General features: G+C 50.7%; 1 protein-coding gene across 1 annotated transcript in view; it reads right to left on the minus strand.

Moving 5' to 3' along the window:
* Positions 1-16,388, minus strand: part of CHST15 (carbohydrate sulfotransferase 15) — a gene marked incomplete at both ends in the record, with an annotated part of 30,770 nt that extends 14,382 nt beyond the window's left edge. The window contains 4 exons of the mRNA XM_079714469.1: positions 9,146-9,302; positions 12,700-12,846; positions 14,767-15,106; positions 15,843-16,388. Coding sequence (XP_079570595.1) covers positions 9,146-9,302; positions 12,700-12,846; positions 14,767-15,106; positions 15,843-16,388 — 1,190 coding nt within the window. The remainder of the gene's footprint in view (positions 1-9,145; positions 9,303-12,699; positions 12,847-14,766; positions 15,107-15,842) is intronic.
* Between the last annotated feature and the right edge of the window lie 698 nt (positions 16,389-17,086).

The raw sequence follows: 17,086 nt of genomic DNA on the forward strand, positions 1-17,086 counted from the left end.
TCTGTTACGGAGCTACTCAGTAAGTTACAGGAGACTGAAGAGCAGTTGCACGTGTAATAGAGCAGCAAACCTTCAGGACGAACAGGAGGGGCACTGGCGTGACCAGGAAAAGCAGATGCGTTTACGGAGCACTGCACGGGCATCTAGAAATCACAGCAACAACAAACAGAGGTTCAGGTCCCTGTCACAGCTTCCATCCTCACCTCCTGACCTTTCATCACTTGGATAAGCTACTGGTCACTGCAAACAGTTCATTGGATTTTACCCGTGTGGCTCTGAGAGGATAAAGTACACGCTGCTCAGCCTTCCCTCAAGGCGGGGCCCCTGCAGGTTCCGGCTCGCCCGTTACTTGCTCAGCGAGACCACCCCCTGCGGCGGGTTTCTCTTCCTTTTGTGATATTTTTGTTCATACCATGTTTAAATTGAGAGATAATCCACACACTGTAAAATTCACCCTTTTAAAGTGAACGACGGAGTGGTTTTTAGTAAATGCACAAACTTGTGCCAACACCAGCATCATCTAATTCCAGAACATTTCCATCACCCCAAAGGGACTGATGGCTTTCACCTGTCGGTCCCCAGAGGGCCTGGGTCAGAAGTCACTCGGATCCCCCAGCCCAAGAGGCCCCCAGAAGCTCGAGCCTCAGGGTCAGGTCCGCCCAGACAAGTGCACGCTGTCGGAGGCCTGGAGCTTCGCCATCTCTCCTGGCTTCCGCTCACCCCTCGGCCATCTCGGGAGCCGTGCTTGGAGGAAAGACCCGGGGCAGATGCTGAAGCTGTGGACGGCTGGGGGTGGCCACGGCTGCTGGATGGGCTCACCCCAGGCCGTTGTCGCCGCGGCCTCCCTGTGCTCCCAGAGCACCTGCCGGCCAGCCGCATACGTGTGAAAGGTCACATTTCATCACCAGCAGCCCCGCGGCGTGGGCTCACTCACATCTTCTAATCCACCCCGCCATGAGAGCACAGTGTTCCATCACATACACGTGGTTACCAAAGTGACAGCCAGAGCAGCCCGACATTACTCTCCATTTGCTGGCATCCATATCCAAATCACTGATTGATCACTTCCCGACCTCCGATACGGTGTCATCAATAATGATTATATTTATTTTTCCTACAGGAAAAAGCACCCTTTAATGTAGCTGGGAAGGAGGCCCTTTCGTCCACTGAATCACACACCGCGAACATCTCATCACGAGAAACACTGAAGCAGGACACTGGCCAGAGCAGCTTATTTGGAGGAAATGTCTCGAGTCACCCAGGCTGTGCCTGCGGGTGACACTGATGAAGCTCATTTTCTGCCAGAGAAGAACATACAGGCTTGGGCCTAAAAAGGTCCAAAGGGATGCAAAGCTTCCAGTTCATGGGGGCTGCCTGGGCCAGGCCTTCTGCTCCCCTTGAGCACGAAAGGGGTTCTGGATCCCCCCCCGCCCCGTTTCTCCCTGGGCATCCAATCACGGGGCCCTGGTGAACATCCACAGATGGAGGCAACGCCAACATCCTCTCTACCTACGAGCCCGGTATGGCTCACAAAGCACTTTCACTTGATGCGCCCGTGATCCCGATACCAGGTGTCTCTACAGGTGAGGAAAGGCAGGCGCACAGAGGATGGGTGGGGTACCCCTGGGTAAAGCAGCAGCGAAGCCAGACCTAGATCCCCAGGTGGTGGACCTCATTGCAGAGCGACAGCCACCACCCCCCAGGCTGGCCAGGCCGTGACCCGGGCCGCGTTCACTCATCAGCCCCGTACTCTGGGTAGCAGAGGTGCCTGAACTTCATCTGGTGGCCCAGAGTCAGTGATCCGTGCCCGCATCCCCTTCCAGTCTCTGCAGACTGAGGACAGCGCCCCTCGGCACACAGAAACCCCCTCTGCAGACCATCCATGTGGGAACACTCAGGTTTGCCAATGACTTTGTAAACACTTCCCCCAAACTAAACAGTGCTCCCCACACAGGAGTTTTCAGCATGATGGTTTTTCTCCCACCAACAACAAGATGTGGTCCCTCCCCAGGCGGTCACGCCTGAACGGCTTTCAGAGAACAGGGCGCGTGGCCCCAGCCCGGGCCCAGCCAGTTCCCCCTGCCTGCCCTGGGCAGCTCACAGCGCAGCTCTATCAAAGTGACCTCACACCACTTCTAGGGCCCATACAAAGGTGTGTCAGTGACACCCAGACAGGCAGCTTCTGAGAAGCCAAATGCCTGAATTCACCAGGAAATTAACAAGCAGCTTAGGACGCTCCGCAACAGTCTTCCTCAAGACCGCTGCCTTAGGATCCCTAACCCTCCAAGGTCTTAAAGGCGGAAGAGGGTAGAGAGCAGGACCTGGCGGGGGGGGGGGGGAACTGGAAATTGATCTGTGGCTGTTGTCACAACCTTTATACTCCAACGCCCCTACACCCCGCAACTCCATCTCTTGCCCACAGGGGAGCTCTCCTAATCTCCCTTTGAGATAGTTTACATTAAAAATCAATCTGTTGGTGCTAAGGAACAGCCTGCTTTTTAATCCTCGTGCAAATCCGTTATTGAGAAAACATCTCACGGCCTTGGAGTGCCAGAACTCCTCTTCTGCCTGAGAACATGTCTCTGGCACTAAATCGGTGCTTCCAGAGACCTGGAGAAGTTGGGCTGTTTGGAGAAGGTTTTTGGCACCTGTTGAGTCACGATAGAAATTCTCGTCCTGAGTCAGAGGTCCACAGCAATTCAGAAGCTTCAGTCCGGCTCAGTTCCCTCCTGCGAGACCTGGTTATTGCCCTGGGTCAGCATCCTGATGTCACTGATATGGAGATACGTGACTGAGCAGAGTCCAGGCTTAGGTACCTACACAGACTGGCATCCTTACTGCTCACGAACTGTGCAGAAGTGGGGAGCCATCCTGCTCGTGGCTGCAGTTCAGTCCCTTCACTGAAAAGACCTGCCCCACCCGAGGTTAAACCTCCCCAGGTCAGACACAGCCAGTGGCTGGTGGGTGGGAGATGCCTCGCGGAAGGGCCATCTCAGATGCACAGCTCCCCATGGGGTTGGCTGAGACCTCTGTTGTGACCCCTCCCTCTGTCAGTCCTGCCCTGTCGCCCCTCACAGCGGTTGTCCCGAAAGCACTCATAAACCTCCTGCACACAAAATGCCGTCTCAGAGTCTGCATCCCACTAATTGACCTACGATAGAGGTGGAAAGCTTGGATCCTCGGTCACACGGACTGAATCCCAGTCTGGCCACTTATTAACCAGGTGACGGTGGATAGGTGACTTAACCCCAGTGAGCCCACACACCTCACCTGTGACGCATCATGACAGCCCTCTCACCTGCTTGCAAAGTTCAAAGGAGGCGATGCCTGAAAAGGGCTTAGCACAGAGCCAGGGTGGAGTAAGTGCTCAATGAATGCTAGGTTCCCACCCCTCCACTGGATGAAGCCTCCAGGAGGGCAGACAGGAAGGACTTTGCTCTCCAATCTATGCAGTGCATCTAGCATATCAAGGGTGCTCAATAAATGTCTCATGAGTACATGAGTGCTCAGTTTGGTTATTGTTATTATTTGCCACTAATGTGGCCTAACAATAATAGCTAATAATTATATAATATTTACCATGTGCCCAGCACTGTTTAAACATGCTACACACATTAAGTCATTTAATTCTCACAACTCTAGAGGTAGGACTATTTTCCCCCATTTCACCGATGTGGACATGAGGCACAGAGAGACTGAGTAACTTGCCCAAGGTCACACAGCCAGTGAGTAGCAGAGCTGGGGTTCAAATACAGACCATCTGGTCCCTGAGGCTGTCTCTCTACCACAGTGATCCTGGGTCCTTGTTCACCACCCACACATCCCACCAGCCACTCTGGAGATGGAGTGAAATTCATGAAAGGTTCAAGGTTCTAGTCCAAAGGTTCATGCCCACTCATTACTCTCTGAATGACCAACGGTACATAAATGGATGCATTTCATTTAGGGCTTCATTCCTTCCATTCCTAGTTTATCACCATAAGTAGAATAAGTATTTAACCAGCCCAGTGAGTTGTTAAAAGAAATCAGTTTATAAAAGCAGAGGAAGAAAACAACTCCTTAGGTTCCAAGGCTCAAAACATTTGGGTCAAAATCAAGTTCTACTCTTAATGGAGCTGAGCTCTCCTTCCCTTCTGACTTACCTTCATTAACCGTGAAAACCAAAGGCTCCTGAGGTGGTCATTTCCGTGCACTGTGGTAAAACTACACCCAGGATTAAGACCAAGATACAGAGACGGTAAAGTCCGTGACCCATGGCGCAGGACCACTCTCCGAACGCCTTCTGAATGAACTACATTGGAGATAACCACCTCTGCATTAAGAGTCAGCCTCTATCAACCGTCTCACAAATGAAGAGATAGGAGGCCAGTGTGATCACTGTTGAGAAGAAGTCTTTCCACTTAAGCACTGAACTAAATGAAGGAAAATCCTGCTTGTAATTGGTGGCTTCTTTTTAATTAACTGGGCCGATTTAGCCTAGTTAATTCAAATTAATTAACTTGAATTTTAAAGTATCGTTATCTCTAACATAGAGAAACTTGCAACAGGAATTCCTGGCTGGCCCTTTTGGCCCTTAAGAACCATCCCATCCGCTTTCCACTATTCTCTCTTCCCCTCCAGAAAAATAAATGGACTTGCTGTTTACAACCTCCTCTGGAAACTTTAAAGTGATTGATTTGATTTTGCTTACAATTCCAACATTTTCAAACCCTCTGCCATTGATCAATTATAGAAATAAAGGCTAAATGTCAATCTAAAACTAGAAATAAAGGTTTCTCCCCACTCCTCTCCGAGCCTATCTGTAGAAGGAAAGAAAAATTTGGTCCAGTCTCACTGGCAGCAAGCAACTCAGGGAATCTCCCACTTGCAGAAGTGCAAGGTCACGGAATGGCTGAAGTGGCTAACGGCACAGGACCCAGTTAGACTAATAGGAACCTGGGTCCCAAGTGTTTGTTTCTTCAAGAGTGACCTAACCACCCAGAATTTATCATCCTTTCTGATTGGGATGGGAAATAAGCCAGTCATTTCAGACAGGCCATGAGTCACGGTGTTCAAAAAAGAAGAAATTCCTATTGCTACATACTTTTATAAATGTTTAAAAAGCAATAGAACAGCTGCTACTGTCAGTAACCCACACAGAAAATACACACACACTCCCCTACGCGTGTGCGGGCCCTGCCACTACACATGGTGCTACACTGGTACTTGCTCTTCTTCTGGCTCTAAGGGTGTGCTTTCCTGGAGGAACAGAGAGCAGCACGGGCAAAGGAGGTGTGCGAGGTAACTTCCTTTCTAAAAAAAATATTTATTTACTTATTTATTTCTTTGGCTGCGCCGGGTCTCAGTTGCGGCATGCGGAATCTTTTAGTTGCAGCATGCGGAATCTTTTAGTTGCGGCATGTGGGATCTTTTAGTTGCGGCACGTGGGATCTAGTTCCCTGACCAGGGATCGAACCCAGACCCCCTGCATTGGGATCGTGGAGTCTTAGCCACTGGACCGCCAGGGAAGTCCCGGGAGGTAACATCTAGGATGGTCCCCAAGAGCCTCACTTCTTGGTATTCACTCCCTGTAATCTCCTCCCCTTGACTATGGCCTGGACTTCGTGACTTGCTTCTCATCAGGAGAACGTGGCAAAGGTGATGGGCTGTCACTCTGATGCTCAGATTACCAAAGGTGAAGGTTTCCAACTTGGCAGCAGCTCTCTCCTTTGCTGGCTCTGATGGAGCAAGCAACCTCCGATTTGTTGAGGCCCAGTGGCAAGGTACTGAGGGCAGCCTCTAGCTGACAGCCGGTAAAGAACGGTGGCCCTCCTTCCAACAGCGCTTGAGGAACTGAATTCTGCTAACAACCACAAGCGCTTGAAAGCAGATCCTTACCCAGCCAAGCCTTCGGATGAGGCCCTGCCCTGGTGACACGTTGACTGCAACCTTGGGAGAGACCATGACGTAGAGGACCCAGGAAAGCTGTGCCAGGTTCCGACCCACAGAAGATAGTGTGAGATAGTAAGTGTGGTGTTGTAAGCAGCCAAGTTCCTGGGTGATTTGTTCCGCAGCAGTAGATGACAGATACAGTAGGCAACCCCACGACTGGGTCAGCTTCCTGATGAGGCTGTCACCATGGCAACCTGCCCTTCTCCTTGGTACCATCACATGCATCATGAGAGTCAATGTCTTGCTTTCCTGACCAAGTGCAGCTCCTGGAGGACAGGCACCTACACATGTCTGCTCAGCACCAAGCACGGTGCCCAGCATGTGACTGGGAATCGATGAACATTTTAACTGATGAACTCTTTCTGTTAAGTGAGCACCAGGAAGTTAAGAACCTTCAGTTCCTGGTATAAATAGAGTATTTGTTCCTTAAAAAAAAAAAAGGAAACAAGAGGATGCCATCTTGGGCCCGAGAGCCTTCTAAAAGGGGGATTTGGGGCTGGGGTCTGAGAGGAGAGTCAGGCAGGTCCAGCTCCCCACTCAGTGTCTGAACCCAGGCAGCATGACGACCCCACCTATTAAAAGCTCGCCTTTATGGTGCATGTGTCCTCAGAGGTGGAATCAGGACTGCGGGGAGAAAGGGACACACTCAGGGAAGCTGGCCCCGCTCTCCAGGAGAACACACGGTCCTTCCCTTTGTGCTCTCCATTCTCCCTACTCAGAATGCTCCTTCCCCTTGACCACCTTTCTACTCTGTTTGCTTGGCAAACTCTTACTCAGCCCTCAAAACCCCACCTGGCCTCAGCTCCTCCAGAACAGCCTTTCTGGACCCCCGACTAGGAGCGCCTTCCCTCTTTGGTGCCACACTTCGCCCTCCCTCCCCACCCAGGCTGAACCACAGACAGTAACGACCACGGCCACGCCTGTGAGCGCCCCATCCCCAAGGCTCCCACCTCTGTGCCCAGGGAGTGACAGAGGCTGAAGTTTCACCCTCTTGGCCCTCTGGAGTCAAGGCAGCGTGACCTTCCACAGAAGGAGGAACAGGGAGATGTGACAGGAAGACACTGGGCGATCAGTGAGCACCCCCGAGAGAGAATGTTCCGGCCTCGTGAACTGCAGCAGGGGCGGCCACGGGGCGGGGGGGTGGGGCATGGCAGAGCAGCTGTGAAAACACCTCAGTGGGCAGCGTGGGGTCACTTAATCACCAGGCCTTTCAAGGCTGACGGTTATGTAATTGTGTCCACACAAGAATATGGCTGGTTTGTGTCAAGTGTTCTCAAGCCGTGGGGGACCAGCCCACGCTCTGAGCAGAAGGGCCAAATTCCTGCCTCCCGAGGTATGGGAACTAGCAGGCAGGACGTGGCGAGCTGCTCCGAGGTCAGGGCTGCCTCATTAGCAGAGCAGATGGATTCCTGAGGCTGGAGGAGGTGCAGCATGGAGATAGGCCCCATGGTGTGACACAAGAGGGCTGCAGGGGTGGAGACGGAGCAAGGGCCATCCAGCTCTCTGACCGGATGACTGTGGTGCCCGGGGGCCGTTCGGAGACGCCATGAGGGGGACAAGGAGGTAAATCAACAATTCGAAATGAAAGAAGCAAGATGTAAGACTGGATATTCACACAGCTGCACACCACACGTGCGCACGCACACACACACTACACTTATCTACAAAGATACGTACTTTGGAAGAAACTAAGCAAAATAAAAATGATGACTATCTCGGTGGGAGATTATAGGTGTTTTTTAAATTGTCATCATCGGCAAGGCTACGGGGCCAGGAATGTATGCCATCCAAGGAAGGAACTGGGGGGTATTGGTGTCCTAGGGCTGCTGTAACACTACCACAAACTTGTGGCTTATTACAGCAGGAATTTATTCTCTCACAGTTCTGAAAGCCAGAAGTCTGAAATCCAGGTGTCAGCAGGGCCGGTTCGCTCTGGGGCTTCTGAGGAGAATCTGTTCTGGGCCTGTGTCCCACTGCTGGGGCTGCCGGCCTCCCCGGGCAGCCTCGGCTTCTGGCAGAATCACTCCAACCTCTGCCTGCATCCTCACGTGTGTCCTCCCTGTGTCTGCAGGTCTCGGTCCCTGTGTCTGCAGGTCTCGGTCCCTATGTCTGCAGGTCTCGGTGTCCAAATGTTCTCTTCTCATAAGGACACCAGCTCTTGGATTAGGGCCCACCCTCATCCAGTGTGACCTCATCTTAACGTGAGTCCGTCAGCAAAGACCCTATTTCCAAACAAGGTCACATTCAAATACATCTTTGTGGGCGAAGGTGTAATTTAAACCCATAACAAGAGGCATTTAGCTCAAAGGAAAATAAGACACAGGGCTGTGGCCGCCGTCTTCAATATCTGGCAGGCTCTCTCATTTAGAAGGAGTAGACATGGTCTGCGTAGGGAAGAAATGGGTCCAAAGTGTCGATGCTCCCAAGAGACAGACTTGGGCTCAAAACAGGAAGGATGCTCTTTCAGAGCTGTCTGAGCGGGACTGGCCATCCTGGGTGGGGAACTCCTGGACCATACTGGAACCTCTTATCTCTAGTGTAGGGGTACTGGCCGGGGCGGGGGCGGGGGGTGGGTAGGGGTGGACTAAATGATTTTAAAGTCCGGGCAGCCCTAAGACTCTGCCATCCACACAGGCATCATCAGTGACCTCAGCATCACCCAGTGCCGGCCTGGCCACCTCAGACAGCCCTCGGCTCAATACCATGCTAGCCTGGCCTCATCTGCACCGGGCACCTCCTGCCCTCTACAACAAAGCAGCTCTGTCTGTCGTTTTCTGCCTTTTGGTGTCTCAAGGAAAGGTGGAGCTTGCACATTCAGAGCCAACAGGATAAAGGCATCAATCAAGTCGGGAGACAAGGAATTCTAGGAGTTAAACCCTGCGGAGAACCTCAATATCCTCGATTCTAAGGGCATTTTTCATGGTCGGACATCACCCAAGGGGCATGTACTGAGGTCAGACCGGCCGAGGCTGAAGGCCCACAGGCCAGGGTCAAAATGGCTAACAAAAAAATCCTCGGTTTGTTTAGATGCAGTGAAGATTGCCCCAAGAATAATGTTTACATAAGAAATAGCAGTAACATTGCAAGTTAAGCTTGTTTATTTTAAAAAAAAAAAGCAGCAGCAGCAGCAGCAAAATCTTGTTTCTGATGAGAAGGAAGACTGCTCTTCAAAATGCCTTTTCTTTTCCCAAAACAAAAAATCTACACTGCTCACCTCTCCACGGGGTCCCTGAGCATGACGATCAGTTTTGCGTCTGGCTGAAAGGCATGGATGAAGTCCTGGGTCAGAAAGGGGGGCTCACCATCCGTGCTGTTGTCGTAGAAGAACGTCCAGGCATTGTTATCCCACATGGTGGAGGCGCTGGCCTCCCCTGGAAACGGAAAACGAGTGAGCAGTGCTGAGTTATGGGCTCCCACAGAGCAGTCCAAATTAGGGGCCAAACCTGGATGTGACACCTTCTTAAATAGGTGTTAGCGGGTGAGCTGGTCTGCCACGCTGGCAGACGGGACTCCGGGAGAAGGAGGCTGATGACCACCCTCTGCCGCTGTGTCACCCCCTCCCCTCCACGACCTCCATCTGGAGATCGAGGTGATCCACGCAACACGGAGCATCCCTCTTCCTCCCAGCTCCTTTCTCCAGGATGTGCCAAAAAACCTCTGCTAGCATCTGGCCTCCCAATTTCACGATGTTTAACTTGCTAACAGTGCATAGCTCCATGGCATTTTAAGGGCCCGCTGAGACTGTACTAGATGGTTCCCTTCAGAAAGTGTCAGGGATGAAGGAGAAGTTCGGGGATCCAAACTTCTGGATTAATAATTTTGCTCCTTGAAATTGCTGTGGCAGCCTTTTTCGCTGATCATTTACCTTTCTCCCTCTCAATGACAGTTATTGCTTCCGGCATTGTTTTTATCCTCATTTCTCATGAGGAAACCGCATGCAATCTGCATTAATCTTCCCTTGAAATCACAAGGGTCAGTCCCAGTGCACACTCTAAGACCAAACGAGAGGAAGACTTTGCGGGAAGGCTCATGCAACCTCGGTCCTGCGTGCCCACCCACCCCGTCACCCTGCACACAGGTGGCATTCACTCAGTGCTGACTGCATGAACAGGAAGCTGGCTCTAGCCCCTGTTTGATCAAAGTCTGTGTGAATGAAGCATGATAACGTTAAACACACATTCTAGGACAGGGGAGAGGCCAAGACACAGACATTTCAACATTTCTATCTCAGATAACTGAACCAATTCCCTGACTTTTTTTTTTTTCAGGACAGTCTTCATAGATTTAGAAAGAAAAACAAATCAATCAATTAATTATACATTCGATTTCCCAACATTGTACATGGGACTATATGATACATCTCCAAGTCACTTATTCAGTGAAAATCTGAGCCAAAAGACTAAGTCTCTTTGATCAGGGATGAGCACATCACAGTCATGCAGAGTGTTAGCAGGGCCTTATTTATTCTGTTGGATGTGCAATCATGTCCAGGTGAGCATTACTATTCTGATCTTTATTTCTATTTTTTTAAAGTGATAATACCATAGAATACAGAAAAAACAAGTCAATCAGAAGTCCTTTGAAAATTCTACTCACAATGAATAAGGAAACATTAGGACAAGGGAAGTATCTAAAACTAAGTTAGCACAAATTTTGTTAGTCCCATAAATGTACTGCTTCTATGCTTGTCCATCCACCCGTCCAGCTATCCATCCTTCCTTCATTCATCCTTCATCCATCCAGGCAGAAAGCTCTGATTTGGTGTCTAACATGTGCCCGGCACTATGCCTGGCATTGGGGATAGATGCCGGAAACAAGACAGACAATCCCCTTCCCTCTCAAACCTTACAATCTAGGGGAAGATCAATAATTCAGTAAACAATCAGAGCCCCACATGAGCACTTTGACAGGGCAGAGCCGGGTGGCCATAAGAGCAGAGGCAGGGGCCTTTCTCTGCGCTGGGGAAAGGTTCTCTGGCCTTTCCCCAGCCCAAAGAACCCAGCCACTTGAGTCCTTCATGACTCCAGCCATTAGCCCAGACCATTGAGAAAAGGCCCTCTCTGACCCATCGGCCAAGATGAAAAAAGACCAGTATGCTTCTACCAAGGATCTAACAAAAGAAGCTGAAGCAGAGTTAAATCACATTTCAGGGCTGGGAAGAGCCCAGAACTGATCTGGTCCAACAAGCCCATTTTACAGATGAGCAGACTGAGTTCACAAACACAAAGACCAACTTGTCACATGGCACAGAGCTGGCTGGTGGCACGATCAGAGCTGGATGCCAGCTTTCCATCTACCATAAAACTCAATAAACTCTGCTTCAGGTAAACATCAGAGCCGTAGATATATTCCTTAGTTTTCATTTCTAAATCCAGAAATAAATAAAACTAGGAAACCAAACTAAAGCCTTCCTTTTTCAATCATTATCTTAGGCTCTATTTCCTGACCCTAGGATGCATATTTTTAGCTCTTTCCTAAGAACATGAGATTTTCCCAGAGGCATATGGTATGGGAGTCACAGTCAAATATTAATTAAGATTTGTAATTTGGGGTGTTAGAACTCAAGGCTGCAAGAAAATAGCTAGTAGCCAGTTCACACTGGGTGAGAGAGTGTGATCTCATCTGGCTCCTAGGACTTGATTTCTTTGAGTTAAAAATAAATAAATAGGGGCTTCCCTGGTGGCGCAGTGGTTGAGAGTCTGCCTGCCGATGCAGGGGACACGGGTTCGTGCCCCGGTCTGGGAAGATCCCACATGCCGCGGAGCGGCTGGGCCCGTGAGCCATGACCGTTGAGCCTGCGCGTCCGGAGCCTGTGCTCCGCAACGGGAGAGGCCACAACAGTGAGAGGCCCACATACCGCAAAAAAAAAAAAAAAAAAATAAATAAATAAATAAATAAATTGGGGCTTAGGCATGTAAGCCTGTCCCCCTGGATATGGGAGTCAAGTAAAGATCCATCTTTCAAATGGTTGATTACAATTCCTTTTAGTCACTAACAGAGTCACCGAATTTGGAGAATCAAAATATAACAGATTTAGGAGCATAAAAAAATAGATCACTGCCTCAGGTAATCAATTTAAGCAAAATATGTGATTCGATTTCTCCCTTTCAGAGGTGTAAGTGGATAAATGTCTTCTCCTAAGCTGAATCCAATAGAGAGAGTGAATAGATATGTTTTTTATAAAACACTCTTGTGAATTTTTAAAAAATGACTATTAATCAAACCACCTCACTTTGAATGTCTACAGGCATCAGCTCGACAAGGCCTAAGCTTTTTCAACAGCAATTAGTCACCCACGATGCAATAGGGCGGCGCCTATTTCAGGAGAGGCCACCTCTGTCTTTGCAGGGTCCCAGTGGCCAGGGAGTACAAAAGCCACAAGAATTAAACTGATGACTAACTGGTTCATTTTACGTTCATGATCCCCCAACCAAACTTACTCAGGTGGGTGAGGGTGTATCATGAAAAGAAATCAAGCATGCAAGCTTAATTCAAGTAAAAGCAAAGAAATAGCAAATTTTCTAAAAAGCCAGTTCAGGTGTGCTTGAGTCTCCACAGAACTAGAGAGGCTACTAAACATTTCTGCTTTATTGAAGTTGCACGAGCACTATGAACATTTTACACGGGGGGGAGAGTGATGGTTAGCGGGGAAGTGTGTGCTCAGCAGCCGCCGGCAGGCATCATGCAAATGCTCGCAGGTGCAGTGAAGCCTGGCCTGGCCCAAGCAGAAGCGGGGGGGCCCTCGTGGGAGTTACACGGAAGCCATACCGATAAGGATTCTATTCATCTTGCTCTGTTCCTTTGCAGAGCTGGCCTGCAGTCCCTGATGAATCTGGTGTGCAGCCAGGTCAAAGAGGTCCAGATAATCTTCCACGGGATAGCGGTCCCGCAGACCATCTCTCAGGCGGACGATTCCTACAAGAACCAGGAAGCAGGAGTTAGGACAAAGCTGCCACGGCTGGGCTGATGGCTTCTGGGGAGTGACCACGGGGGGATGGAAAGGTCCAAGGGCCCAGCTGCAGCAGCCAAGGCTCAGCCCAAGGAGCTGCAAGAGAGGGTGGGGCGTCTGTGAATGGGCCATGATCTTTTAACCCACGTGCACTTCGAGGGGTGGAAGGCACCACCATTAAGCTGCACGGTAGCCACTGAAAGGCTGGGATGCCTGTTCAAGAACTATAATCGAGTCTACTTGGAGGAACAGAGAGTTTGGGGCTGGTTAACATGTGCACCAGGTGAGGCGCCCCCAGGGGCAGTGCACCAGTGGTGTCAGGATACACACACTGGATCAAAAGAAAAGGCAGCCCATCGGAGCGGCAGCATCCTTTGAAGCTCAGATGAGTCTTCTTCACCAGGGCTGACCAGCACCTTCCTGAGGTTCTATACCATCAAGCAGTCTGTCCATCTGTCCAAACAATAAGGGGAATCGATGGTCCCCGGACGGACACCTGGCATTATTATTCTGGCATCAGCCACATGCAGCCTAAATTTTGCCCTTGCCTCAGAAGTGGGTACATTTCACTTGAAAATGTACTGACAACACACTGCCCTAAACCACAGCCACCAAGGTTAATGGAAAGTGGAGAGAGAGCATCCAGGGGCAAGACAGCAAGAAGTTCAAGGTGACACTGGAGCCCAGACTCCAGAGGCCCACATGCCCCCGTGCCTCTCTCTCCTCTGCCAGTGGGCACCTGGTTTTCATGGGGGAAAATGGTGAGCTGCGTAGGAGAGGCTGCTCTTCAGACGAGTAGAGAAACCCTGGCTCCCACAGCTGCCGCTGCCAAGCACAAAAGACACATTTACGCTTCTGTTCACTCCAGGAGGAACATCAAAGGGACTAAGTCAAACGTTTGTCGGGAAACACATTAAGAGTTGGTCTCAACTTAGGCTGTACTAAGGAGAACTTTCAAAATTCCCTTCCAAGCAGCCTAGGTCCTCTGCACGGAAACCACCCTCGAGGGCTTCCCGAACTTTGGCATTTGTCATCCCTTAGTTCCAGTGACCAAACGTCTCCTGGCAGAAGGGAAAAGGTTGAGGAGAGGAAACAGTGACCCAAGGGCGGACGGGTGGCTCGAGCAGAAAGCAGCCTGCATGCCAACCCCGCGGGAAAGGGGTGGGGTGCTGTGAGCAGGGTCTCCCAGAATTATCTCCCTGGGGCTTTCATTCTGACCCTGCGAAGCCGAAGGGTCAGGTCAGAGAAAAGAAGCCCGAAGCAGCTCAATGACAGGCTCCGGGCCCTGGGATGAACCAGCAGGAAGCGGAAACCCCGCTCATACAGCCGTCTTTCTTTCTCCTGCCACCTCCGGGGGTGGGCGTGTGGGTGCCGGGCTCTAGCATGAACAGCACGGAGCTGGGAGCTGGATGGACAGCCCCCGACAGACGTCCACCCGGCCAGCACTCACTGCTCCCAGGTGCTGCGTGTGCCCTTCCGAACAAGAAGAGCTGCTGATCCTGCCCCCTTTCCTTCGCCCTACACACCGCTGGGGCTCCATACATGCTCACCGGGCGGTCGGGAGCTGGGTGCTCAGTCCTGCTGGATGTCTGCCTGGGGATCCCTAAACCAGAGAATTGTCTGATCTCTGCATCTCGGCGTGTTTTCTCATCTCCCCGCCCTGCATCCCTCCTGGGAACTCGCACAGCCCTGCTCGGGTCAGTCTCAGGGCTCCCACGCCAACCCTGACCGTGACCCCAAACCTGACGGTGACCCCTGATCCCGACCCCGACGTGCACGTAGGGAGCGACTGGATGAAGGAGGCAGATGCACCGGGCTTGGTGAGAGACCCCCCATGTGCACCCTCGCCACGGGGGCCGAGGACCGGGGACCGCACTGGCACGAACCGAAGCGCTTCCGGGTCCACCAGTGCGGCTCCTTGATGGCGGAGAACTTCACTTCCGGGTGCAGCCGGAGGCGGTCGTAGAGGTCGGTGGTGCCGCACTTGGGCTGCCCGATGATGTAGAAGTGCGGCAGGCAGCGGAGGCGGAAGTGCTTGCCGTGCGCGTGGGACAGGTGGCCCCAGAAGGCCTTGCGCAGGGCGTCGAAGGTGGAGCGGAAGCGCTTGGAGTACAGCACGTAGGAGTTGGTCAGGTAGGGGTCGGTGGTGTTCCTCCCCGTGAACTCCTCGTACCAACAGGGGCTCTTACTGTTGGGGAGGAATTTGTGCGGAATGACTGAAAACATCTGCAAAATCAAAAGACAAAAAGGAGGAGAGACGCACCGAGGGGAAAGCATTAGCACAAGCACATTCCGTCCACAGTATGATCCTGTCCTGAGACTTGTTACAGCGTTCACATTGGAAGTATTATTGGATGATGACTAAATACTAAAACAAAGCAAAACTTGGTAAACAGCCAATGACCAGGCTTTTCCTTAACCCCAAATAAAAATAAAATTTGGAGAGAATGAAAATAAAAGTTCAATCAGAATCCATTCTACCATGATTTATCTTGCGCACACACACACGCACACACACACACGCACGCACACACACACATGCACACACACACAGCAATCTAACTAAATTAAAGAGTTGGAACTTTTGACTATGTAGCTGGATATTTAAGTGGCCGTTAGAGGCAAACCCTGTGATTAGGACAGACTAGAAACATGATGACGGTAATCTACAAACGCAACTTTAACTGCCAGGGCCACATTTCAAGCAAAAAGTCCCGGAAAGGAATTACTAGGAGGGGCGTCCTTCAACATTGCTTGCCGCGCCATTCAGTACAGAATTCCCTTCTCTGGGCTAACAGCGTGGACACAGACCCCCCAGTGAACTCTCATCCATAAGGCTGTCAAATTACCATTGCTACACTTGAGAAATTTGGGGTCATTTTCTTCCCAGAGGTGGTGACAGGAAAGGAAGCAGCAATTTAAAAAAAAATCAGTCCACAGAGATGAGCACCAGGCTACTCACGTGCAATTCCTGCTTCTTGAGATCTTCCACGTCTGGGAGCTGTCTGGTTGTGAACTCAATCCTGGCCGTGATGCTGTTGATAATTAATTTAATGCTTGGATAGTCCTTCACGTACGAAATATTATTTACAGAGGGTTGGTGATGATGCTCTTTTGTGTCACTCGGATTTTCACCATCCATCAAGCTGGGATTGCTGGGGAGGGCTCCGTAGTGGAAAGGCGATGAGATCAGAAGCTCTTGGTGGACCCCAGAAAGGATGTAAGAAGCCATCACCAACGTCATTATTATCAATCCAAAAACGAGGCTGCATCGCTTCCCCTTCTTGAAGCGCAAAAACCCACTCCAGCTCTCGTTCCCTTCAGCCCTCACTTCGAGAACGGCAAGTAAGTTCATCTGCTTACCGTCCACTCGAAACACAATTTTGTTTTCTCCTTTGCACGTGGGGCACTCCTGGCGACTGTGACGGGGGCCTCCTCGGCAGCTGACCTGCTGTGTGTGTGCTTCGTCGGGCAACAGCTGGATGCAGCAATTAATGCAGTGCCTCATCGTAATGCCCTTGGGCTGCTGGCCCGCCGAGCCATGGGCGAGCCTCCAGGGAGTCCAGATGCCTGCAAGTCGTGCTGGAAAACTTTAAGGACGTCTCGTGATCACATACGATGGTTGAAAGGCACAAGCAACAGAAACAAATATAAAAATGATCAGGCGCTAAAACACCAGAGAATGAGGAAGCATGTTCTTTGGTTCGACTCTGAAAGACAACACGAATGATCTCCAATTGTCATGGTCTGTAAGAGCCACTGCAATCCTGGAAAAAGCCACAAGGTCGGGAGCAATTCTTGCTGTCCTTCAGGTTTTTCCCATGGCACCAAATGAAGTGGAGGAGTTCTCACTGGAGAACATGGGAACACCCAAGGGATTAGAAGATCTCATGGCCTCAATGAAGGATGGATTGGCGCACCATCCACACAGAGTCCATGAAGATTTCTTCTTTTACAGCCTGTGTTCCTTTGAAATGTTTCCTCTTCAAAATCCTTAAGATGTCAGATTACCTAAACAACAAAGAAAAGAGGTTTTATTACATTATGTGATGATAGCAGTAACCCTGGGACCATCTTCCAAGGAGAGATGTTCATGCTTCTTTTCCACTTCTCAATTTTAGCCAAGCCGACTGGGTCACAAGCAAGTTACAGAGAATCATACAGGATAAAGGGAGAGGTTTCGGGTCTTTGGTGCTTGGTTTTGGA

This window comes from Hyperoodon ampullatus (genome assembly GCF_949752795.1).
Source record: "Hyperoodon ampullatus genome assembly, chromosome: 1".
NCBI lineage: Eukaryota > Metazoa > Chordata > Mammalia > Artiodactyla > Ziphiidae > Hyperoodon > Hyperoodon ampullatus.